The following is a 24,807-nucleotide window of genomic DNA, read 5'->3' as shown; positions in this document are numbered from 1 at the left end:
AGTGGTCTAGACCAGCTTATTCACTTCAAAACTGACCAAATCCGACCTCTGAGATCTGACTTGGTTCAGCCAGGCCATCTCCTGCCACTCAAGTTCTGTACACAAACTAACTTCACATGCTTTGTAGACTGTGAAAGGAGTAAGGCAAGAATTTTGAAGAAGCAAATTGTATCTGATGGTATAATCTGATTGTGTTAATCCTGTACATCACTCAGACTTATCTATAAGTTACTTCTAACATTTCATTTTTTTTTCCTTTTTTTTTTTTTTTTTTGGCATAACTTCACATAAAGCACTGCTATGGAAACAGGACTATAATAAACTACAAATGTATGATTTAACAAGTTCATTATTTTATTTTATTTTTTTCAAATGAGATTATAATAGCCTTATTTCCAAAATTCCATGGGTTGACGTTGGCCAAGAAAACAATTTAGTAAACTGAAGGAGATACAGCAGAGTTCCAATAAACATATTGTTAATGGTTAATAATCTTGTTAAGAAGTCTGTTTCTATAGTAACTGCTGCAGATTGTCACTTCCTCCAGCATTTGGAATAGTACCAAAGTACATTGATGCTGTGAGGGACAAATCCTATGAGAGCTGCAATAGATCACTGCTAGCAGTATGCTTTATTTGGTATGGAGATGTATGAACAACACAGTTCAGTAACCATAGATGGTGTTTAAGAACTATTTTTTCCAACCCTTTATTCTAATGCTCTGTGTGCGTTTGCTTTTTTTCCTTCTATACAAAGACTAGTCCTTGTTTGAATCTTATAACAAGGGCACATAAAATACATAGGTAGGCTTAAGATTTAAAGTTTAAATGTGTGTGCATGTATATGCTACTAATTTCTAAATGTCTGTGAAGAGATTCACCACGTGTGATTTTCACTAATAAGGAGGGAGTCGACATGGGGCAAATGTGTATGGCTCAAGCTTTAAAACAAAGCCTAGGTGAGTTTTTACAGTGTGTGTTAGTCTGATCTTGCACTAGCCCTGTGCTTCTTCTCTGAAACAGAGTGAAGGGAGATTTTTATTGTGCTTATAAAGCACGTATCCTCAGATGAAGTGGCTGATTTCAGTGGCTATGTATTCTGTTTCAGTGTGTGTTTGCATCTGTTTTTGTTTGTCTCTTGAGTTGAGACTGCACTGAGCAAACTCATGATCAAGTGAAGGATGACACTTTTTTAAGGGGAGGGGAAAAGGCTTCAGAGGAGGTATATCTTCTTTTTAGCAACCACAATTTGAGTGCTGGTATAATTCTGAGAGAAGCAGAACTTTGTTTTTGCAAGTTTGTGGATATGCATGCAGTGAATGCTTGGAGATGTTACAGAAACTTCCTTCTTGCTTTCTTTCTCTCTTTCCAGATGGATGAGATAAAAGGCAAAGACAGAGTGATTCTGGCTCTGGAGAAAGACCTTGGTGTCCAGGCAGGCCATGCACAGAAACTGCTCCTTCAGAAAGAGGCTTTGGATGAGCAGCTTGTCCAAGTGAAGGAGGCAGAGCGATACCACAGTAGTCCTAAGAGAGAGCTTCCTGCGGGAGTGGGGGATATCACCGAACTGATGGGAAGCCCGGTAAGAAAATTGCGTTTTCTTCAGATGTTTGACACCGGATAATTGCTGCCTGGGTGTTCACATTGGTCTTGCGGTTACTTTTAAAGTAGTAGAGGGACTAATTCATGATAAATGGCCCTGCACTGCACTGTGCTGTTTCACTGGTGTTTTAGAAACTCCTTGGATCTTTTGAATTTCAAAGAATGTCGAAAAATATGTGGATATAGAACTTTCAGAATTTACATTATGGCCTTCAGCTGTGAACGCCGTTATTTTCTTAGCTCTTTATTTCGTAACTTTAGGAATTATTTTGACCAATAGCAAATAGATACCATACTTTTCAAAAACTGTGCCATGTGATATTAATCTGTCCTATGCACTAGATTTTTTTTACTTTTAGCTGATAGTAAGAAATCTGGTGAGAAGTAGCCAGTAATAGGTGAAATGTTATTTATCTAGCTTTGGTTTTAAATTGTTAAACGTTTACATACATTTCACAGGTAAACGCTTTTCATGTAATATATCATGTAGCATTTCCACAGGATGTTACTGGTCAGTGTTTCCGTTGATTAAAATAAGTTTTCTGGACATTGATGTAAAAAGTCTATTTTAAATTTACACAATCCACTTGCTAAACCATGATATTAAAATTATGGAGACTAAATTATTTTTTAAAAGGTAATTTTATATATCTATATGTTTTTGATGTAAAGGAGCAGCATTTGGATGAACGAGATGTGCGGAGATTTCAGTTAAAAATCGCTGAACTGAATGCTGTAATAAGGAAGCTGGAAGACAGGAATACTCTCTTAGCAGATGAAAGAAATGAACTGGTAAATTAATTAGTATTAACACAGATGGTGACTGGGAGGGCATCTTTATGGTAAAAGACTTAATGTTGGAAAGTCAGTGTTATAAATAATTTACAAATTAGTCCTAGTTGGCCTCAATCAATTATATCTAAATATAACAGAGATTTCTATAGAAATTCGCTTTGTAACCATAAAAGACATGGATGGAATCTCTCTTGTTCCAGAAAAATAAAAATGTATAAATTTATTTTGGGATCATCGTAATAAAATTCACTGGTAGCTTGCCTGTGGCACTGTGTAATGTTGTTGTGTAAAACATGCATAATCTATGCACTTAAATTACTGTGTTAATCTTTTTGAAATTTGACATTGGTTTTGTGACATACTTATGCTAGCTAGGAGTTAAAAAAAGCTTTCTTGTGCTACTGATGAAAAATCTGTCATTTCTCAAGGGAAATCTCTTAAGTAGGTGAAATTATCCTAGGAGAGTGATAGTAACTAACAAAAGGAAGGATATGACATGAATTTTAAGAATGAATTTTATTAGCCTGCATCGCTACTTAATTGCTTGTACTGAGGTTAATGGTAGAACTCCCATTGACTGCAGTGAAAGGTGAGTTTTAACAACAGGAATTTTTACACACGTCCTCTTATAATGCCCTAATTCTACTGGCACTAGAAAAGATTTTTCATTCTAATCAGATGGAATTTTTCCCTCATGCAACCTATGTATCTGATTCTATAATAATGCTATTATGTATGCTCAGGACAGAAGGGGAGGGCACTCACATGTCAGTCCTATAAATGAGTGAAGCATTGACATCTTCCTCCTTGCTTTGTCAGACTTAGCTCTTCATGTTGAGATATGAAGGCTTTGCTTTATGATAAGAGGACTTAATTTAATTACAACATCTCAATTATTATTGGAAGAGCTAATTTTTTGAATTTTCTCATCCAACATCTTGGCTGGCTCTAGATTAGGAAGTCAATTGAACAATGCTAGACTAAAATTAGGTGAATTGAGAACATAATCATGTCTTTTTCTTAAAACTTTTCCTCTTAAAATAGCCGTATAGTCTAAACTGCCCTTTCGTATCACAAAAATTGATTGCTCATTAACAATTTAAGATTCTTAGGGTAAGAAGAACATGTGTTTTAGCCTGGGTATAGTTCATCATTTTTCCTACTTTGCCTATGTGCTGAGCGTTTGTTGTTTTGTTGTTTAGTTGTGTTTTTTTCCCCGCGTTTTTACTGGTACAGTTGCTTTTCTCTGCTCTATACTATCAAAACCATCTTGCCTTTTTTCGAGATTGCATTATATAAAGACAAGATAATTCAGCCTCCTAATCCTTTCACTGGACATAAGTCATTCAAAACATCCCTGAAGAATGCTGAAGTACTGCAACATCTGTCCTTCAGTGTCCCTCTAGATGGAGGGCATGTATGGCTCAGTCAAGTGCTCTTCTTGATGCTTGACTTAGAGGCATAGGAAACATATCTTGGAAAAGACATAGAGAAGGTTTTGTCATATTGTGAGACAATATTACATAAAACCAGTAATATCAGTAGGGTCCTGTATTTAAGCACTGTGAAAAATAATTTTCTCCTGAGAATGAATCAGAAAACCAAACACTCAGTGAAATTATCACAGGAGAAAGTTTATATTTTTTCTCATTTCCAGTTAAAACTCAGTAAATTTAAAAATCTTTTGATTGGAAAAAGTAGACTTTTTACAAACAAAACAGCTCAGGGATTAATGAAATAAAAAGAGTGAAATACACACAAATGCAAGAAAGGGCAGTAATTTGCTCTACATAATTGTCTAACATCATAAAACCACAGGAACAAAATTGAGCAGCTTGAAAATGTCAGCAGAATGCTGGGATTGAATCCATGCCCTCTGGCTGACTTTCTCATTGCTCTAATTACACATTAGGTATAGCTTTTTTTTTAAAGTACAGGAGGAAGAGTTAACTCCTACTAAGGAGTAGCTAAATCAGTGAAAATGGCTACCCTAGAGACCTCGTTGGTCAAAAGCATATACACAATGAGATTAGTTTATCAAGAAATCACTTTTACAGATCGTCGTAAGTGTTTTTGAAGAGCAAAATCTAGTGACCAGATCTAGCATTGTTGTAGACTGTACAAAAATGCTATGTCTTATTTGTTTGGAATCTTGTAGTTCTTAGTTTAGCAGTAGTCTATATCAGATGCCACGAAACAAAAGAACAAAACTTTCTGAATGAAGAAAGAAGGCAAGTGAAACCACTCATATTTCTTCTTTCCTACAACTATAAACTAAAGCACAGCTAACTTTTGCCGTTTGCAGCTGAAACGTTCTCGGGAGACAGAAAGTCAGCTGAAGCCTCTGGTAGAAAAAAATAAGAGGATGAGCAAAAAAAATGATGATATGTTACAATGTATCCAGCGAATGGAAGAGAAAATAAAAAATCTATCAAGGGAAAATGTAGAATTGGTAAGTAATCATCTCTGACATCACGCTATAAGAACACATTGCACACAGTTACTTTGAGGTGAAGGTGCTTGTGAGGCGCTTACTCTTAACACAGACATTTCAGAGTCTCAACAGCAGGATGGTATAAGTGTCAAATTCAGCCAATACAGCTGAATATTCGTATTCTAAATTCAGTGGCATGTGCTTTGTGTTGTATCAGTTCACACCGATTAAGGGAAAGGATCACAGATAGATAAAATGTGTTTGGAGGCTATGAAAATGTATGACTAAAAATCAGCTTTAATAAATGCTGCTTGTGTGATTAGAAGTCAAAACTGAATTTGAGTGCGTGTGCCAAAGGCTCTACTATGCTGGATCATTGAGTTCACTTGTCTGCTAATTTTGTCCCAGACTATGTTCTTTGATTCTGTTTTAAAATATCTTATGTGAGATATTAACACTGATGCATACAGAACGTGTAATCTTTTTTTTTTGTTGAAAGAGGCCTTATGTTATAGTGGAGTATGCACTGGTGAGTCCAAAGGATTCTTGATCACTACATCACACATGAGAAATTTCCTCCTGTTACAGCAAGACACTTTAAAACATTCTTTATGTTTTGGTTGTTGTTTTTTTTTTTCTATTTTATTTAATTTTTGTAGAAAGAGAAGTTATCTGCACAACCAGCGCTGAAGAGGCACACATCGTTGAATGATCTCAGCAGCACACGAGAGGAACAAGAAATTGAATTCCTTAGACTGCAAGTCAAAGAACAGCAGCATGTTATTGATGATCTCACAGTGGTAATGCTTATGACTGGTATACACACGTGCATGCAAACACATCTATAGGCAAGCTAAAGATTTGAAAGCAATATTTTAACTCCAGTGGTAGTAGTGATACAGAAGTAGTTCTCTGGTATCAAAGGGTTCTTGTGATTTCTCAGGTAGTGAATGAATTTCTTTGGAATGTGTATGAATCTCTGTATTATAAAATATTTACCTATTATGAGCTGTCCATCCACCTTACTTACATAATTGGCTGTCAACAAATGAGGAACTTGAGGAAAGGACACGTTCCAAAACTTAATGACTGAAACGTGTTGGATGTAGACCCTGGTGCAAACCCAACCACTCCCCTGATGTAGAAGTTCTCCTAAAAGAAAGGAACATCCAGGATGGCATTAATTTCACCTAAGCATGTCTAACTGAGCTGGCCACGCTAGCTGTCTTTATAACAAATGGAGAGAAATACGCATGGTTCATCTAACCAAAGGTAGCAGCATAGTTCAAGATTAGAACTGCCCAGCCGCTACCCTCTGACTGTGAAGACCACTTTAGATGATGCTCATAGATGTTTGCACTGTTTGATCAGGACTCTTTTGAGTTGTATTACGAGTTGTCTAGTGCTATTTAGTGCAATGTATGATACACCCTTCTGGTGCTGGCAGAAATGACATATCACCTCTGAGAGACACCTGCCCTTCTGCAGCAGCATCTGGAACGCAGGCAGACTGTTGTAGAGAATCTCAAATGATACTACTGACTGCTACAAAATGACAACACGAATTTAAGATGATTCTGTGTAAATAAAAAAATTAAACAATTTGCTACAACATTGAAAATAAAGATAGAAGATCCAAAAAAGATAAAACAAGATGGTATGTTATTGCTCTGTCTGGAACATTGTCTCTATTCTTGGCAGTTCCTCTGAGATTTTGACCCAGGATTTCTGTCTGTAATCAGTGCCAAAGATTGATGTCTGCATGCATTTTCTAGTGTCACAGTGTTACAGGAAGTAGGATGTTACTCAGACACTATGATGTAGGGTCTGATTCACAGGGTAATGCTGCTTTACTTTCCAAATACAGCTGTACAGGCAGGGACTATGACGTGATATTAAATTCTCAGTATATGGCGGATACAACCTCACTTCTACTTCACTGTAAAGTTGGTATGGAAGGACTCTCTTTTTACTGTCTCAGCCAGTAATCTGAGGAAATATATTGTATCCTGACTTCGGTCAACTAATATTAACCTGTGTTTAGTGTGAAAGTAAAATAAATAAATATTTTTTAAATATGGTTTCATTTTTGCTTTGTTTCTTATTTACAGATACTTTTTCACTCGCAGAAATAAGTTAAATTTTTAACTAGGATACTGCTTTGGTTGGCAGTACAAATTAATTGATGCTTTGCCTTCAATATGAATGCAGCAGAATTCTGCACTTCCATTGTGCTTTTCAGCTACCTTTTCTGGCTTAAGCCACACCTCTACAGAATACAAATGTTTCATAATTATCAAGAATGACCCACATGTCACATACCTGATTAGTACAAAAGTCATCAGCTTACTTCCAGCTGAGACCAATATGAGACGCAGACATAAGAACGATAGTCTTAGGCAATAGGGTTGCCTGAATTGATTAACGTTGTCATTTGTAGGGTATCTTTGATGCTGTTGAAGCTGTATAAACTTGAGTTATCCCACAACAGTAGTTTTCTGGTCAGTTCTTAAAAGGAAAGCTGTCAAGATACACTCAGATGATTGCAAAAGATGCTAGTGATTCAGCAAATGGTGTTTTTTAATTGGTGTTATTATTGTTCTGGTAGCTTGATGTATTATTGAGACAGTAAATTAAGCAGTCATCTTACAAACAAGATTAGAAACAGGAAGGAGTGGGGGATTTTGGAAGTGTTTGTTCATTCTGCACTGAAAAGAGAGGGAAGTCCAATTATTTGGACACCTGCTTGGGTTGCAGGAGACCCAGGTTAAAGCAGGGATTGTGCCTTTAGCAGGTACCTGAGGAGAAGGGAGCATTTATCTCCAATACTGTCTAAAATTCAGCTTTGTGGTTTCAGCTTTAGCTTGATATATTGTATTATTCTGCAGCTTGAAATACCTGCTCCATTCTACTTTGGCAGGCATTACTTTTCCTTATTTTGAAAACTACATGTATTAAAGGTGCTATATAAGTTGTTATGCTTTTCTGAATTATTTCGTGTTTTCCAAAACTTTGTTCCTGGAACAATGTGCTGATAAAGATGAATGTTTTTATTGTTATTTCCACTGGGAGCTTCCTATTTGTCCAGTTTCTGCACTGAATATGAAGCAAATAACTCTGAATAGAGTAATACCATGCAGTGAACAATAACTGCTACAGAAGCACTTGGAACTGCTATAATTCTTTTAAAAATAGAGGTGCTGCAAACAAAGATGCAGAGCTAAGGAAAGAATCAGGAAAAAGGCAAAGAGACAGAATACCTGCCTCCTCTGTTGTTGGGGTTTTTTTTTGCTTCCTCCTTTGCATTTTTTACCTTCTCTTCCTCCTCTTCTCCTTTGGAATTCAAGGCAGTATTCTTGGGCTTGAATGTTCATAAACAAGCATTTTTTCCAGTTATAACCTCCTCCTGTTATGATATAGTTAATTGTGATCTTGTTCCAAAGCCGTGGTAGAAAAAAAGACACAGACTAAGTTAACGCAGACTGGGAGTGCCTTTGGATTTGAGACTTTTGCCCTACAAGGATAAGTCACATGTAATGCTATATCTGCATATGCATGCTTGTATACCAGAGTATGCCTGATATAATGACTTGTAATTACTAAGACTGGACTAATTTTTGGCTATCGACCTGCTTCTTCAGGTTGGTTGAACACTGGAGTGAGAATGTGAATTCTGTTTCCATAGTGAGCTTCTTGGTAAAAGAGTCAAAAGAACTATCAGAAATCTGTGCCAGTATTTAACAAAGCCGTTTCTTGCCAACTTCCCATCAAGTGTGTGAAGTTTGTGGCTGAAGGTTTGTTTGCTGAAGGGATAAAACTGCAGTACAGTGTGGTGTTATATCAACATGGCATTATTCAAAAGGATAAAGACATTGTGTTAGCTTTTCCACAGGCTTTAACAAAATTTTAATGATATTTCTTTGTGTTAGACATATCTAAATATGTTTTAAAGGAAACCCATACCAAAATGTTCTCTTTCCTTCTAGGAAAGGGAACGATTATTGCGGTCTAAAAAACAGAAGAGGAAAAGTCTGAAGCCTCCAAAGGTGAGCAAACCTTTGGTTTTCCATGCATTTCTGTTGTTGTGAACAATGCTTGTTTCAAATACTGCCTGAAATTAAAGCTCTACTTAAATTAATGGTAACATTTCCTATAATTCTCCTGTTTTCTCTAGTGAGTGCTTAATAACTTTTTCTCAGGATGATTCAGGAGCTGCAAGTTTTGTACTGTACACATGTGGTTGTTTTGGGTTTTGTTTTAAGTAAACAATATAATTACACTTTAAGCCATTGTGGCCCAAATAGTCAAGTGGCTTGAGGCCTAAGTGATATAATGACTTGAAACAACTAACATTTCAAAGGACAAATACTCAGTCTTTTTTAAAGAAAATGCACCCTTTAAACTACTTGTACCAAGTTACTGCTTAATCGCAATTGAAAACTTTAACTCATGCTAGGGATGTTTTTGAAATGATATTTCTGTGTGTGATATATAAACAGTAAGAAGATTCGAACTATTTTTCCTCTAGTAACTATTTTGCTCTTGAATGCAAAGTGCAAGAGAAAAAGTTAGATTGTAGAAACAGAAAAGTTTTGCTTCAGAGTGTACCTTTAGTGTTTATTGTAACACATGCTTAAAGTAATTAATTTTGCGGAATAATGTTTTTTGTGAAGTTGAACATTAGCAGCCTGGAGTGTGTGAGGGGAGGAGAGTGAGGTAAGGGAAAAAATGGAAGTGAAGAGTGGAGAGATGATTACCATCTATATGGTAACTGAAGATACATTCTGTCATAAATGGGTGCTTGTTGTCAGTGTGTTCTGTGCAGTATGTTCCTGGTGACCTCCAGGTGGTGCTTTTTTATTGCTCTGCATTCTGTAATGTCTGTATTCTGTAAAATTTATCCTTTGGGGTTCTCTGTTTCAGCGGTAATTCCTTCAAATTATGCTTCTAATAATGACGTGTCTTTTACGTATGAAGAAAGAAAAATTCAGAAGTAACAATATATCTTGCATACATTTTTCTGTTATGTAATGGGAGGCTGATAGATGCCAAACATATTTACGGTAACCCTGAACCATTCTTTCTTGATGTGATATACCTAGAATTTTGTGTGTTGAGGGCGACTTTTAAAACAGGACATAAACCTAAATATATATATGTAACTAATACTGTAATTTCTGTAGTCCTCTCTGATTATTAACCCTTATCTGATTTTAAATTAATTGTGTAAGATCTTTCGCTAAATTGTAAAGTTCCTAATGAAACAAAACAAAACTAGTTAATTTATTTCTTTAGGAGTTGATAATTAGTGATATTAATTTCTGTAGGCTGAAAACTTCCATAATTATTCATTTGTCTTAAAAAATGTTCTGTGTTAATAGAACTAGAGTCTGTACCCTTTTCTTTCACCTATTTTCTCTTGAGCAAGCCGCTGCTTTTGTGGTCTCTTCATTTCCTTATTGACTGAAGCAAGAGCTGAACATAAGGGTTGGAGAGAATGTGCATTAAAAAATTTGTGGCAGTGGTATTCTTCATGTGGTAAAAGTACTATAATTGGGGGAATTCTGCAGAGATTACTGCAAGAATTGTGTGCGTATGAGCAGCAGAGTTAGTAGGGGTTTGCTTCTTATTTATGATATGATAGATACACCAGAAAGAACAAATTAATCAGTAGCAGACATGACTCTCACTGGTTATTCCATTCCCTATCCGTTAGCTCTTTGGTGCCAATACGAAACTGGCCATTGGAACTTTTATTTGATGCTATCTCCTCAAAGGAAAAGCAAGACTATTAAACAAAAACAAGTGAAAGAGAAAGTTGTGAGAGAAGAGTGAATGGGATTATATATACTATACTAGTTATACTATGTATACTGTACTAGTTATTATATAACTACATCTATATCGTTTCTAAATGTGCTAATTCCTTAAGGAAGGAAAGAAGTCATCAATAATATATTTATTAGCGTCCTATTACCTGCCATCGTATAAACCTGAAGGCTATTCACATGCATATGCCCTGTTGACTTCGAGTTTAAACACTGTTGATATTAGCTTCTAAAAAATCCAATCCTGGCTTATGGGCTGGTTTCCTTCCAGGTCACCTGTGTGGTCCTGTGAGGATCAAAATCCTCAAAGGAAGCTGTTTCCCAAAGTTTTCCAGCAGTTTTTTATTTAAACAATCTACATATAATGGGCTGCTTACCCCTGTTGGGATTGTACCATCTCCATCTTCTCTGTTTTTACAGCCTATCTCAGGAATCCAGATGAAAACAGCAGAATTCATGTAACCATGCATTTGCAATGCTTGGTTAGATGTCATTAATGAAGGTGAGGTATAGACATGTCACTCTGGACAGAATCGTAACATTAAGTGACGATTGTTCTCTGGAAGTAGGTATCTAAATAGGCCATATGAGTTTTGTCCTAAAATTGCCTATTTCTCTCCATGGACTATAAGTCTAAGACGAGTTGCTTTATATATAGATATGTACATTGCAAGTGTATTTCTGTCTATGATCTGTGCAAGATTTTTATATTATACAGATGCTAACCTATATATAATAGTAGATGAAATTACGGGTGTATCTGGCCTAACCAACCAGTCAGAAGGAGAAATTGCTGATGCAAATCTTTGGCTTTGCTTTTCTAAGTTTTGTTAAATGTAAAATTACCATCAGCACAGCGAAGCATCAAGTTTGGCTGTTGAAGTTGGATCTATTTCCAGCTGTGTCCCACTTCCCTTGACAAAGTGAAGAAAGAATTAACAGATGAGAATTAGGTTTCATGAATGTGGTCAGATAAGCTCAGACTAGAAGGTATAGAAAGGTTCCTTTTTTGTCCTAATAAACAGAAACTTGGTGCACAGGGTGAATACTTACACTCGTCTACTGTTGCGGCTTTTCCTAAATGGGGTCCAGATTCCTTGATTTTCAAGGTACTCTGACTGGACAGCATCTGTGTTTGGTTTCTAATATGAGTATTTTCCTGACAGTGGTTCCTGTTAGCTGGAACAGAATCCATGGCATGCCTTTGTCCATCTTTAAGACAGCTTGTGTGAATGATCTCTCAGGCTAGTCCAGTAGCCTTTATAGCCCAGTTGGGTCTAACTAACTTTAGTTTGGCTAAGAAGCTTTTGGAAATACCAAAGATTTTTTTTTTTTTTTAATTTTTTTTTTTTTTTTCAGTTAGATGTCTGTGTTATTTCTGGAGCTCTGTAGCTGCACTAGGTTACTGTTGCTAGTGTAGCTTTGACTGCGCACACTTTTAATTACCAAGGGGCATGGGAGTCCATAGAACAGTGCTGGCAACGGGCTCGGGTTCCCCAGGGAAAGGAGCAGCACGGTGGGATGGGGCTTTATAACCTCTGTGGTTGCAAGGTGTTTAGAAGAGTAATATAGTCACTCTGTATAGTCAGGTACTGTAGGATAGTTTTTTCTGAAGTGAAGCAGCCTAAGCTGATAGAGGTTTTTTGGGGTTTTGGTTTTTTTATGTTAATGTGTCATTGGACTTGTTAGGAAAAAGATGTACCAGAGGTGAATCTTCTGCTGCTATTTAAAGCATGCTTTTTTCCAGGTGTTTTTTTTTTTTGTTTGGTTGGGTTTTGTGTTGTGTTTTTTTCCCCCAGTGTTGGTAGTGAAATAACCAAGAAACTCTGGAAACAGTATTTTGGGGGTTTTTTTTATTATTTTTGACATGCAAAATGGAGTTACAGTGATTCCATGATTGATGGAGTCATGCATTTGAAAATGAGGCATAATTGCCCAGTTTGTTTGGAAACTGCAGGACTCTATGGATTTGTTTCTATATTCAAACTTTATTAAATAAACGGTATTCGTGATAGTGGAAAGCCTGCAAACTGGTGTGATGGAGTTCATATTTCTTGTTCTATATTTTTCTTTTTTTATCTGCCTCTGTGCTTTGGTGTGCCTCTATTTTTCTGGCTGCCAAGAAATGACATATAAGCATAAAGGTAAGAAATTACTGATTAGCTCACCTGATTGCTTTACAAGGAAATTCATTTTGCATAATTTTCATCATGTTAAATAATTACTTGAAAATGAGATACTTAAATGTAAAGTGAAACTACTTTAGCAACAGAAAAATCAGATTATTTATATATAAGTATATCTAATCGAAACCATTTAAAATATGAGGGCATATTGAAAGTTGCATATAATGTCACTATTGATTTATAACATTCTAAACTTTGATGTGATGTTTACTGAGCACAATACTTCAGCAGAAGCACTGATACTTGAGTTATAAAGACCTAATGCATAATTTTATTTAAAATTATGTGAAAACATTGATATAAATCCACATGAAAAATACTTGCTATTAAATGCATGGCAGCAGTCAGTGGTAATTTGAATTTAAATCACAAATTTTCAGCAATTTATGTGACTGTTTTCTCAGTTATGAAATTATGATTTAGAAGTAACAAATGTACAAATCAATATAAAAGAATCTTTAAATTGATAATTGAGAATGTTCCCATTTTTAAGGAAAGTCTGAATGAAACTTGAATGAAAATGGTGTATAGGTACAAAAATCCAGTGAGTATTGTACATGTTTGTATATACTTTTCAAAAACCATTGTGATTCAGCTTTTGAGCTATATGTGGAATCTCCCTGGGAGTTGGTGTATTTATTAGTGCCTTATTATTTAGTACAGTGTTTATCAACAAACTTTGTGTGACTCAGACGTCTTTTTTTTCTCTCTACAGCTGTTCCCTTACCAGTTAATTTGTTCTGGTTTTGCTGTGGATCACTTCTTGTAGCTAGTTGCTTCAGATGCTAGATGATCAACAATAAGAACAGCTATTTTGTAATTGTGTCATTAAGCAATTCATACATGTGCAATTAATGGTTAAATACCTTATCTCTATTTCTATGGAAAGTATCTGCTTCACAAAATGATAAATGTACAGCTTCCCTAAAGAGGAGGGAGTCATTAAAAATAAATAAGTGGTTCACTCATAACTCCAAATATTATAAGCAGTATGTATAGCATTTAACAGTTTTTGACTTTTAACTCTCCTTGAAGTGTTGGGGTTTTTTAGTGCGATGGGAAATACGAATTTTTTAGCTTAATTCCCTCCCATCTAATAATCAAGTGATTTATTTATTAATATATGCAAATTATTTCCCCCTACTTTTACTAGTAGTGAAATGTTTCAATGCAGCTACTGTCTTTTGTCAAAATAATGCCATTGCTTTAAGTATCTTCTCAAACCTATATACATTTATGTAAAATCAAACCCATGTTGTTTTACGATTGCTTTTTCACTCCTTGAAACAGTGTGCGTGCGTGCAGGGTTAAAGGAAGACACGTACTTAAGCTGAGTTATCTACAAAAGCCGCTGTAGTTTGAGGTCTAGCAAAAAGCCCAGTAGGTATGATAAGCCTTATTGTCAGTTTTAACTAAGCTGCTGCTGACCTTCTTGGTACTGTATTCTCTGTGCCATATATATGATAATACACTGGAGTTTTGCTCTCCAGCTTTCAGAAGTCCCTTCTGCCAGCCTTTTCAAAGTCAAGGCTTGACTCTCACTTTGTCGGCCCTCAAGCCTATACTTTATTGCAGGTTTTGGTTGAGCTTTGCTCAAGTGCATTTGTCATTTTTGAGCCCAAGCACCCTTGACGCAGGAGGCACGAGCAGGGTCAGCTGTTCTGCAGTCCTCAGAGTTGCCTACGTTCCTCCAAAGCACAGGCTAAATGTTCTGAGCCCCGTGCACAGACGAGCTGGTATGGGCAGAAGGGCAGGATATAAAACTATTGGCATAAGAGTCTGCATGCAGCTTTATTTTGGGTTTACTCTCTCAGCATCTTTCAGTAAAAAGTATCCATGCTGCAAAATGGGGATGCCATTTTCATGAAAGTCCCTTGGGTTTTGCTTACCTGCCATCATCTTCTTTACCTCCATATAAAATACCTCCGTCTTTATGAAACTGTATCTGCTTATCGGTTTGGACTCAGAAAGGAGTTCTTCCTGCTGAGTTGACCTGGCAACCGAAATTGTAAATTTGTTTGTCTTCCTTACAGCTTGAAGGTAGCACCATTTCTTTAGCCCTATTTTCAACCCCAGTGCAGAATCACTGTTAGATGATTGCTGGCTGCAACCAGTATCCAGTGTGGGAGAAATGCTGGATGGGCCATCTCCCGAGGACTAATTACACCCAGTTTTTGTGGTAAACCTTTGTACTTATGAGAGAGGAGTCTGAAACGTTTGTAATTTGAGTGTGAGAGAACAAATCAGCTTTCTGGATAAGTCTTTGTATTTCTAGAATAGAACCTAAACCTGAGAACAGTGAACAAATTGAAGCATGTGAATGCTGGAGGGAAGTATTAAATTATCCCAGGGAAGTGTTTGTCTTAAGCACCTTAGACACAGTTCTGCCTAGTGAAAGGATCACAGTGCTTCCTAAACTGAGTAATGTGTCTTTACAGAGTTTTAGTACTACAACTGCACTCCTTTTATTTACTTATGAATACACTAAATAGTAACTCTAGTGGTCTAGTAGCTTGCAAAAGGAAGTTTGTTTCTAAGGATTGTTCAAAAGCTCTTTGCCTTCTGTGCTGCATCGTATTTGTCTGTATGGAAATGTGTAACCACAGACTATTTGGAAAAGATGTGGCTTTTTTTTTGTTTGTTCGTTTTGAGTGCATATCATCCTTTTAGAAAGAGTTTTTAGGAGAACCAGTTAGTTTAAAAATGCAGTGTGAATGAATTTTTAAATGATTATTTGAGGTGCTTATCTTAAGTGAAGCAATTAAGTGGTTCAGAAGAGGATCTTAAAGCTGTCTTCAGTAGTTTCAGTGGGATTAGCTGTACTGCGAAACTATGGTGGAGTTTAGCTAACGAGCGATGAGACTGTGCCATGGTGGACCATGGTGACCAGGACTGCAGGCTGTAAATGGAGTGCGTGGTGTCACGCATGCAGGCACCAAGTCAGTCACACCTACGAGCTTGATTTTGTGATGCCACTTAATTCAAGGGAGAGTATTTTGGCCGTTGATGAGAGCTATGCTGAGCCAAAAGAACGTATTAAGCATTATGGGGCTTTGTGAGAAAGTGAAGACAGTACTTTGTAGACATACTGGAAGAATGTATAAAGATAGACAAGTCTATAAGGCTGTGGTGAAAGGTAAATATTTGGAATTTATCATGAGATAGGGCATTATGGATAAAAGAAAACCTTTCAGTATCTTGAATGAAATTGATAGTTCACCGTTCCACTCGCTTCGCCAGTTTGGCTTTGCTGACTTGTAAGATTCTGATGTTCTGAGTTAATAACAACTGGTAATTTTTTTCATCCTTTAGGCCTTTTTAATGAACAGGGCTATTATCTTCTCACATACAACCTGTGGTTTATGGTTCTAAAAAAACCCCTAACGACCAAACTGTGACATCGGGATCTGTGATTCAGCATTAAGCTGTGCCAAAAAATATAGAGATGGATAGACAGATTTTCCTTTATCTTCTTAAAGCAACACCTTTCCACTAGCCTCCCTGTCTAGGATGCTTCACAACCTGACTCTATTTTTCTAGCAACACCCTTTTTTTAAATTTTCTGAATTTTTCTTGCTCCTCTGAATTTGTGTTGGGTTATTAGAATACTTGGATGGTTTAAAATGCTGCGCTTTCTATTCATTAATAACAGTTAACTTTTGTTATTGTTATTTTGGAAGGAAAAATACTTGAAAAACTGTTTTTCCAGTTAAATGTTTAAGCATTTTTTTCTTTTTTTAAACAGCATAGTTTTCTATTGAAATTTCTACTTTCTGAGCATATGTTAGGAAACTGGTGGAAAGGGGGCTCTTAAAATGGTGAAGGAATTATTGCAGTTGTGATGTTTTATATAAAACCACATCTTTCACAATGAATATTTTACCATTCACTTCCATTGTCTATTAATTTTCTCTAGTTTTCTTTAAGCATGCATTTCATTGATTACATTGTCTAAAATTTTTAAAATCTGCATTGAAACGCTGGTTTTCCCTAAGCATAGTTTTTTGGTTAGTCATAATATTGGAGCAAACTTTTGAAAATGATGGTGTTGGAAAAAAACAAATGGAAAGAGGCAGTTTATACTTTTAAGTAGGATTTTGCAAAATAGATATTATAAATGTATTATATTATTTTTTAAATTAGTACGAATGACAAAATTTGTTCCACATTGTTCTTTGGAATATTTTTTCCCTTTTGGTTCCATATCTTATATGTTACATTGAATTGGGTTACTTTCTTCTTAATAGATATTGCATTCCTTTACTGTGAATCTTGTAAGATCTGTATGATTTTGGTAATTAGCTTTTAAACTTTTGCTAAAGCATTATTCTATTGGCCATTACCCAATGCTATGTGCAGTTCAGTTCTTGGAGGTTCTTATACAAATTGTGTTGAAAAGGTAGCTAATTTAATCAGAGAACAAGGAAGGGCTTACAAAGGAACCTTTTTTTCTTCCTAAATACGAAAATAATGGTCAAAGAAGACCTTGGCTGCTGCTTACTGGGTCATTGGGGTTTTCCAACTGTTTTGCTAGTAACTAAGAAAAACTAACTTTTCAGAGGCATGTTGTGGAGACATTTTTTGGATTTGATGAAGAATCTGTTGATTCAGAAACGTCATCTGTAACTTCATATAACACAGATAAAACCGACAGGACACCAGCAACACCAGAGGAAGATTTGGAAGATGTAAGTAGTTGATGATTTGTTCTTAAGTTATATAAAAATTGACGTGGAGTGTAAATGCAAACATTTTTTTCAGCTATTCTTCCACAGGAACTGTCAAAGATTTGGTAGCGAATTCCTTTGTTTTGTTTCAAGTCCAGTAACACATCCACAGTCACTGCAATAGAATTAATAAAATAATATTCTGCCCAACAGATTTGGCAGATATCGGGCTGAGAAATAAAATTGTTTTTCTCAAACTCTTTCTTATTAGTGAAAAGAAAATGAATAGGCACATTGCTTTACCAAAAGTCAATAGTTACTAGACAATAGTTTGCTTTTCAACCTTATAATTTATTTGTCTGTTTTGATACAACCAGGATTTTTCTTCTGTACTTACAATACTGAGAGAGGCTTTTGAAATTCATTAAGGCTTAAATGATCATAGGTAGTAAATACCCACTGACACATTTTGTCTCAGCTCTGTGATATACAGTGCAGCTGGCCTACTTTAAATGATTGCAGGGCTGAGGACAAAGCATGAATTAGATGCTCTTTTTCATCTTTGTTTCCTGTTCACTAACTTCTGCCTAATACTTCTCAGTCACAAGAAGCTTCCTATTTTTCTAGGTTTAATATCGAATAATATTGTAATCTCTTTTCCTTGGAGCCTGAGTTCCTGGAGCAAAAATTAATTAAAGGGAAGGACATTTCTTGCCCTCAGCATTATAGGGAAGACCTTGAAAGTGTTGATGTCAGTTGCTCAAAATTCAAAGAAAATTAAGACATTAAAAATAATTCATGTTAAAAAAATAATTTAAAAAGCACCTTATGGCTTTTGAAATGTAAGTTCTGTGTTAGTGTACTTGTGCTGGTAAAATGCTTTACCCTCGCATAGTAGAGAAAAAGAGTAAGGGAGTGATGGACTGCATGACAAATAGAACAAAGCCCTTCTGAAGCCCCTGTGGCAGTGGGGTTGCTCAAGAAAGACAGTGGTGCATAGAACTGCTCCCTCTCATCTTTCCCCAGTCAGTTTCTTCCCCTTTCTATACATTACTGCCTTATATAGTAACTTACATTGTCCTGGAATTGTGCGGTTGAAACAGTTACTGATCTCTGCATTTCTGCATCATCCTCAAATCATCCTTCCTTCCATTTCCACTTGTTTTGGTTTTTTAAAGCTGTCTTAAACTTTGAGACTCAGTATGGGTTGTGTTACTTGTTGCATTTGTGAGTCTATCTGTTCATATAAACAAACCCATATTTATCTTTATATGCACAAACCCACTTTTTTTCTCCCTCTTCATTAAGAGCACACCTAAAGAAGAAGCTGAACTAAGGTTCTGCCAGCTAACAAGAGAGTATCAAGCTTTGCAAAGGGCATATGCATTGCTTCAAGAACAAGTTGGTGGAACCCTGGATGCAGAGAGAGAAGCAAGGGTAATTTTTTAACTGAAATTTCTTTTAACTCTGAAATCATTGAAAAGGCTGAAAAAACTTGGAATAGGAGGTCAGTGAAATGCAAAGCACAATGTTTTTGAGGATTAGAGGATGTTATAAGTAAGGTGAAAATTTAGATTCATCTGGTGCGATCAGAACAAAGATACCATTGTACTTTATCCTAGCATGCATAATATATTAAAGATTTCAGTAGTAAGGCAGCGTTACTGAGAATGATATCGCAATTGAACCTGCAATTTGGATAGCAACATGATGAATTTAAAATGAATCAGAGAATAGGTTGTTATAAGTATTTAGGTACTTTTATCGTAGGAGTATATTAAAACCCTGACCCAAACCTGACAAAGGAAGTTTTTCTTCAAGTGTTTTGTCGAATATATGAATTCATAGTTTGTTTTAAAAAAAATCTCAGTTTGAGAGTATTCTTCCACTAAAAAGTACATAGCTCACTGTTGTTCCTATTAGGTCAACATGTGTGATTGGTTACACTCTCTGAAATAAATGGGGTTTTTATCCTCACAGTACTCTCTGTACTATAGGTATTTGAGGTGTGAGGGAGTATGTATTCTGTTTTCATTTACCCTTCTGCCACCACTATGTTTAACCATTTAGTGCTGACCATAAGGTCAGCAGAAGTCATGCTAACATCTTCCATTCTGTTTTTTTCCAAACCGGGGAGGAGCGAAATCACTTCATAATGAATTGGTGAGCTCTGACTCAGTCCTCTGATCTACTCACTGAACAGCAGTGGCATCAAAAAAAGAGCTGTGTTAACTAGAGGGAATATTTCTTCTACTTCATCCCAACTCCTTGCAGACAGGGACATGCCTAGAAATGTAGCATATATACAAGTCACCCTCTACTTGAACGACTATTGCGATTGATGACCAAAGAACATTTAATGTCCAAATGGGCAAGCAATAGCCATAGGGCTGGAAACTTCATCATCTTCACCTCTTGCCCTTCATTCTGCATCAAATATAACTTGAACCTGTAGATTATAGACTAAGGAGAGAGTTGACTGATGTCCTTGCGAGGCCACTCTCAATTATCTTTGAAGGATCATGGCAATTGCAGGATGTTCCTTCAGCACTGTAAGAAAGCAAATGTCACTCTTGTCTTCCAGAAAGGCAAGAAGGAGGATCTGGGCAACTGAAGGCTGGTTGTTCTCACCTCAGTCCCTGGGAAAGGGGTAGAGCAAATAATCACGGAAACCATTTCCAACTGTCTGAAAGATAAGAAGGTGACTGGGACTGATCAGCGTGGATTTTTGATAGGGAAATCATGCTTAACCAGCTTGATAGCCTTCTATGTTGAGATGACTAGCTTGGCAGATGAGTTGAGGGCAGTAGATGGTGTTGTATCTTGACTTTAGTAAGTCTTTTGACAGTCTCCCCCATAAGATTCTCATAGGCAAACTGATGAAGTGCAGACTAGACAAGTGGACAGTGAGGTGGACTGAAAATCAGCTGAAATATCTTAAAGGGTAGTGATCAGTGGCAGAAAGTTCAGCTGGAGGTGTGTCACCAGTGATATACTGCAGGGGTTGATACTGGGTACAGTGCTATTTAAACTCTTCCTTAATGACCTGGATGATTGAAAAGGGTATACCTGCAGCAAGTTTGCAGATGATAAAAAATTGAGAGGAGTGGTTGATACGTGAGGTGGTTGTGCTGCCATTCAGAGGGACCATTTGACTGCCTGAAGAAATGCGTAAAGAGGAATCTCATTAAATTCAACAAAGGGAAGAAAAAGTCCTGCATGTGGGGAATAATAACTCCAGGCACCAGTATAGATTTGGGGCTGATTTGCTGGCAAGCAGTTTTGCACAAAAGGATGGGGGGGGGGGGGGGGGGGGGGGGTCTGGTGGACACCACTTTGAACATGAGCCAACAATGTGCCCTTGCAGCAAAGAAGGCCAACAGCCTCCTGGGCTGCATTAGGAAGAAAGTCCCCAGCAGACCCATGAAGGTGATCCTTCCTCTACTCAGCATTGATGAGGCCACATCTGGAGTGCTGGGTCCACCTCTGGTCTCCCCCAGTACAAGAAAAACATGGACATATGGGATAGAGTCTAGCGAAGGGCCATGAAGATGATTAAGGGCTTGGAGAACTTAATACACAAGGAGAGCCTGAGAGAGCTGGAACTGTTCAGCCTGGATAAGAGAAAGCTTAGGGGTGTCTTATCAATTTGTGTAAATACCTGAGGGAGGAAATAAAGAAGATGGAACCAGACTTTTCTCAGCAGGATTCAGTGAAAGGACAAGATACAACAGGAACAGATTCAAATACAAGAAATGCCATTTAAACATAAGAAAAACCCTTCTTCCTCTGAGGGCAGGGAAACATGGGAACAGGTTTCCCAGAGAAGCTGTGGAGTCTTCATCCCTGGACATATTCAGAACCCCACTGGACAAGGTCTTGAACAACCTGCTCTAGGTGTCCCCCCTGCTTTGAGTACAGGAGTTTGATAGGGGATCCCTTCCAACCTCAATGAGACTGTGATTCTAAAAAGTGTTTAAGCATAAAAAAACCCCTAACGTATTCCCTCCCCCCCCCCAAAAAAAACCTGACCCCCCCCCCCCAAATGGAGAAACATGTTAAATACTGTGAATTGTTACATATTACTGCCTTACTACATGTGGCCTTCATTGTATCATGCCACTGCAACATGTTGCTAGTAAAGCAGAAGGACAAAGATTTTACTGTGGTTTAAAAATTACTGGTGGGGATGGACTCAATTTATCCCAATGGTGGGAGCTGCCACTAGCTTAATGCTTCCACTGTTTAGGAGACAATAAAATACTCACAAAATTCTATATTGCTTGATTGCTGATGGTTATTAGGCATACATGTGCATGATTTCACCCACATCATTTTCTCTGGCAAGCATTTTAAAATCCACTTATTGCATATTCTCAGGTACAGAAACAGTATGCGTGTGGGAGCAGAATTTCTGTGTGTTAATAAGCAAAGCTTTCCAGATAAAAAGTTACAGAAGAATGTAGACTGCTTGACATTATCTGGAGTTATTTACAGCTAAAAATGTTAGTCTATTATCCCCAGAACCAGTATTTAGAAGATTCAAGGTTTACTTTAAAATGTGTCATGTTCTGTTTTGGGTGTGTTTTTCAAGGTTCTTTGAAGTGGCTCTCAACCAACCTTAACTTTTTTTTTCCTGTGAAATACAGTTCTTTTATAATGGTAGAATTATTGCTTTTATGGCTTTATTTGTTAGGGTTCTCAGCATCTTACAAAAGCCTAGTCATGTTTGACACTCTCTTTTTAAGTAGGACATTTAGCCAAGGAAAGCAATAAGGACTTTGGAGATCACTTCTCAAGCTAGAATTGGGGCAGGGGGCATAGTTACATCTTCTATTAAAGTAAGATTTCAGAGGCTTTCATGTATTTGACAGTTATGAGAGACCATTATACATTTCCTCTTCCTTCGTTGGAAGGCAGACTGGTATGAATGTTTTGTAATAGCTTTTTAAAATTTTATTTTGCAGGCATTTGCAAACTGTCTCTTTAGTACTCTTTGGAATTGTTGCTCTTTCTTTTTAATGGCATTTTGGTCTCTTTTGTCACATCCATGCAAATCCATCTTTTGAGTGAGTCAGGAGGTAGTTTTTTGCATGGTTAGTTTTGTAGGGCCCAATGTTCTGGTGGGATGAACATTTCCTATTACGTTTAGATGAGGCTTAAGGTAAACAACAAGGACCCAAAGATGCAAAGATGCGGAAGGAAATCCCTGTGGGAATTTTTGAACTGCTGGGGTGAGAGTACCTTAAGTGGAGCGGGGAGAGTACTTGCAGTAGCTTGAGGACCCTCGGTGGCTGAAGGTCTCCAGAGATATCCTTTGGTTTATATCCTTTTTGTTTAGTACCTGGTATGATCCAATCCCTTTCAGGGCATCACTGGACTCAGGGGGTAATACCTACTGTAGTGTGATAGTATAATAATCATGTAGAATGAGGAAAACTGACTGGTATGTGCTGTTTATGGGATAAATAAATTATTTCTGGTCAATATATTTTATTTACCTGTAGGCTTTTTTCAGTGCTTATTGCAATTCTGTTTCTCTCTTGGCCTTTTTTCCCTAATTACCTTGAATTACTAAAGATTATGAATAGCTTCTTAGAGCTATTTTAGTTCCCAACTTTTTTTTTTCTGCCTGGGAAGAGCTTTGTCACTGAATACGTGACAAAGGCTAGGAAGGAAAAATGATGTTAAACTGATGGCTTTAAATATTTTGTAACATAAACACAAAAGCAGTTATTTTAATGAAAAACATTAAAAGCTGACTGGACAGCGCATAAGTGGGTAGAAGATATTTTTACTTTGATTCTGTGTGTAATTCAATCTAACTGTCTACCTGGATGTGCACGCATACACACACACTTTTTAATACTTTTTTTTCCCCCAGACTCGTGAACAACTGCAAGCTGATCTTCTCAGGTGTCAGGCAAAAATTGAGGATTTGGAGAAAGCTCTAATCGAGAAAGGACAGGTAAAAGGCTCTCTTAATGTCCTCTACCACATCATTTTCTCCATTGCATGCAGTGGTGCTCTTGCCATCTTCATTGCTTGCTGGTGTGTTAGTGTGACTGATGCAGCTTAATTGCTACTCCAGCAATAGCTTACTTAAATAAAGTATTATATAGGCTAAGAAAACGCCATTAAAGTTTCATTTTCTAACACATAATACACTGAAGCATAATATTGAAATAACTGCTTGTTACATGCATTGTAAATTCTGGTCCCACTGTCATTTGGTGCAGGATTTTCTCCTGTTTTCCATTTTGTTATATTTGCTATAAGTTCCAATAAAATAAATATTCTATATTTGTACTGGAGAATATTTTTGGTGTGTAGCATAGAAAAAATCAAAAAACCAAATCACTTCCACACATGCTTCAGCTAGAGAAATGAGCCACTTAGTGTGTCTGGTTACCAGAAGGTTCTTGCGGTGTTACTGTCCTGGGCTTAAATTCTTGGGGCACCCAACTGCTTTCAGATTCCCATACCATCACACAGAGTAAAATTAGGCCTAATGCTTCAGTATATCTTGTAAATACTTGAAGATGTGCTTACTGATGCATATTTAATAATGTCTAGGATCTTCAGGAAGGCTGATTAAGAGTTATGAGAGTGCATTTAAAAGATGGTTAGTTGCATAACTTCTAGAATGGACTGAGAAAATTGGGACAATGTTATTTTACACTTTATTGTTTGAAATAGCAATTTTAAGATTGCACGTAGCATATGGTAATAAAATAAGATATAGCTATCCATAGATATACATTTCAAAGACTAATGATCCTGTAGCATTGAATAAAAACAACCTACGAATAATGCCAAGTTAATGATATTAGTATTTTTATGGTTTCTTCTTTGTAAGAAAAAACTCTCTGTTAGATTCTGTATAAATACAAAGGTTTTGGGACCATATTCAAATTAAGGATAAAAATTGTTTATGCTAGCTTCCACAGAAACTGGATTTTGCTTAGTAAATTCCATGTAAATAAAATATCACTAAAAATAGAGAATATGTTATCAATCTAAAAATGATGGCTTACTGAGCGTTTGGAAGAATAAATGGAACTGAAGGCCTCTCAAGGATCTACTGCTGACATTTTAGTGTGTTGATGATAAAGGTGTTGTGGGCAAATTGCTGTGTAAATGAAAACATTAACAAACAAAATAGTTGACTATTACATTGTAAAATTTAAGTACTGTGTATGTAATTAAGATAAGTGAAGATGGATACACATGTAAGAAATTAACTTCTGTGACTATTGCTTCCAGAATTGTATGTCAAAAAGGTATGCCTGGAAA

The 24,807-nt window shown here is 36.7% G+C and overlaps 1 protein-coding gene across 3 annotated transcripts in view; it reads left to right on the top strand.

The window, feature by feature from the left end:
* JAKMIP1 (janus kinase and microtubule interacting protein 1) overlaps positions 1–24,807 on the top strand; it is a 175,348-nt gene that overhangs the window by 110,158 nt on the left and 40,383 nt on the right. For all 3 annotated transcript variants that reach the window (XM_049797894.1, XM_049797896.1, XM_049797893.1), the window contains exons 5-12: positions 1,372–1,581; positions 2,274–2,393; positions 4,702–4,848; positions 5,490–5,630; positions 8,817–8,876; positions 17,404–17,532; positions 18,820–18,948; positions 23,396–23,479. In XM_049797894.1, the coding sequence (XP_049653851.1) occupies positions 1,372–1,581; positions 2,274–2,393; positions 4,702–4,848; positions 5,490–5,630; positions 8,817–8,876; positions 17,404–17,532; positions 18,820–18,948; positions 23,396–23,479 (1,020 nt within the window). The remainder of the gene's footprint in view (positions 1–1,371; positions 1,582–2,273; positions 2,394–4,701; positions 4,849–5,489; positions 5,631–8,816; positions 8,877–17,403; positions 17,533–18,819; positions 18,949–23,395; positions 23,480–24,807) is intronic.

This window comes from Accipiter gentilis, chromosome 3, assembly GCF_929443795.1.
Source record: "Accipiter gentilis chromosome 3, bAccGen1.1, whole genome shotgun sequence".
Lineage (NCBI taxonomy): Eukaryota > Metazoa > Chordata > Aves > Accipitriformes > Accipitridae > Astur > Astur gentilis.
This window is presented reverse-complemented; position numbering and strand designations above follow the sequence as displayed.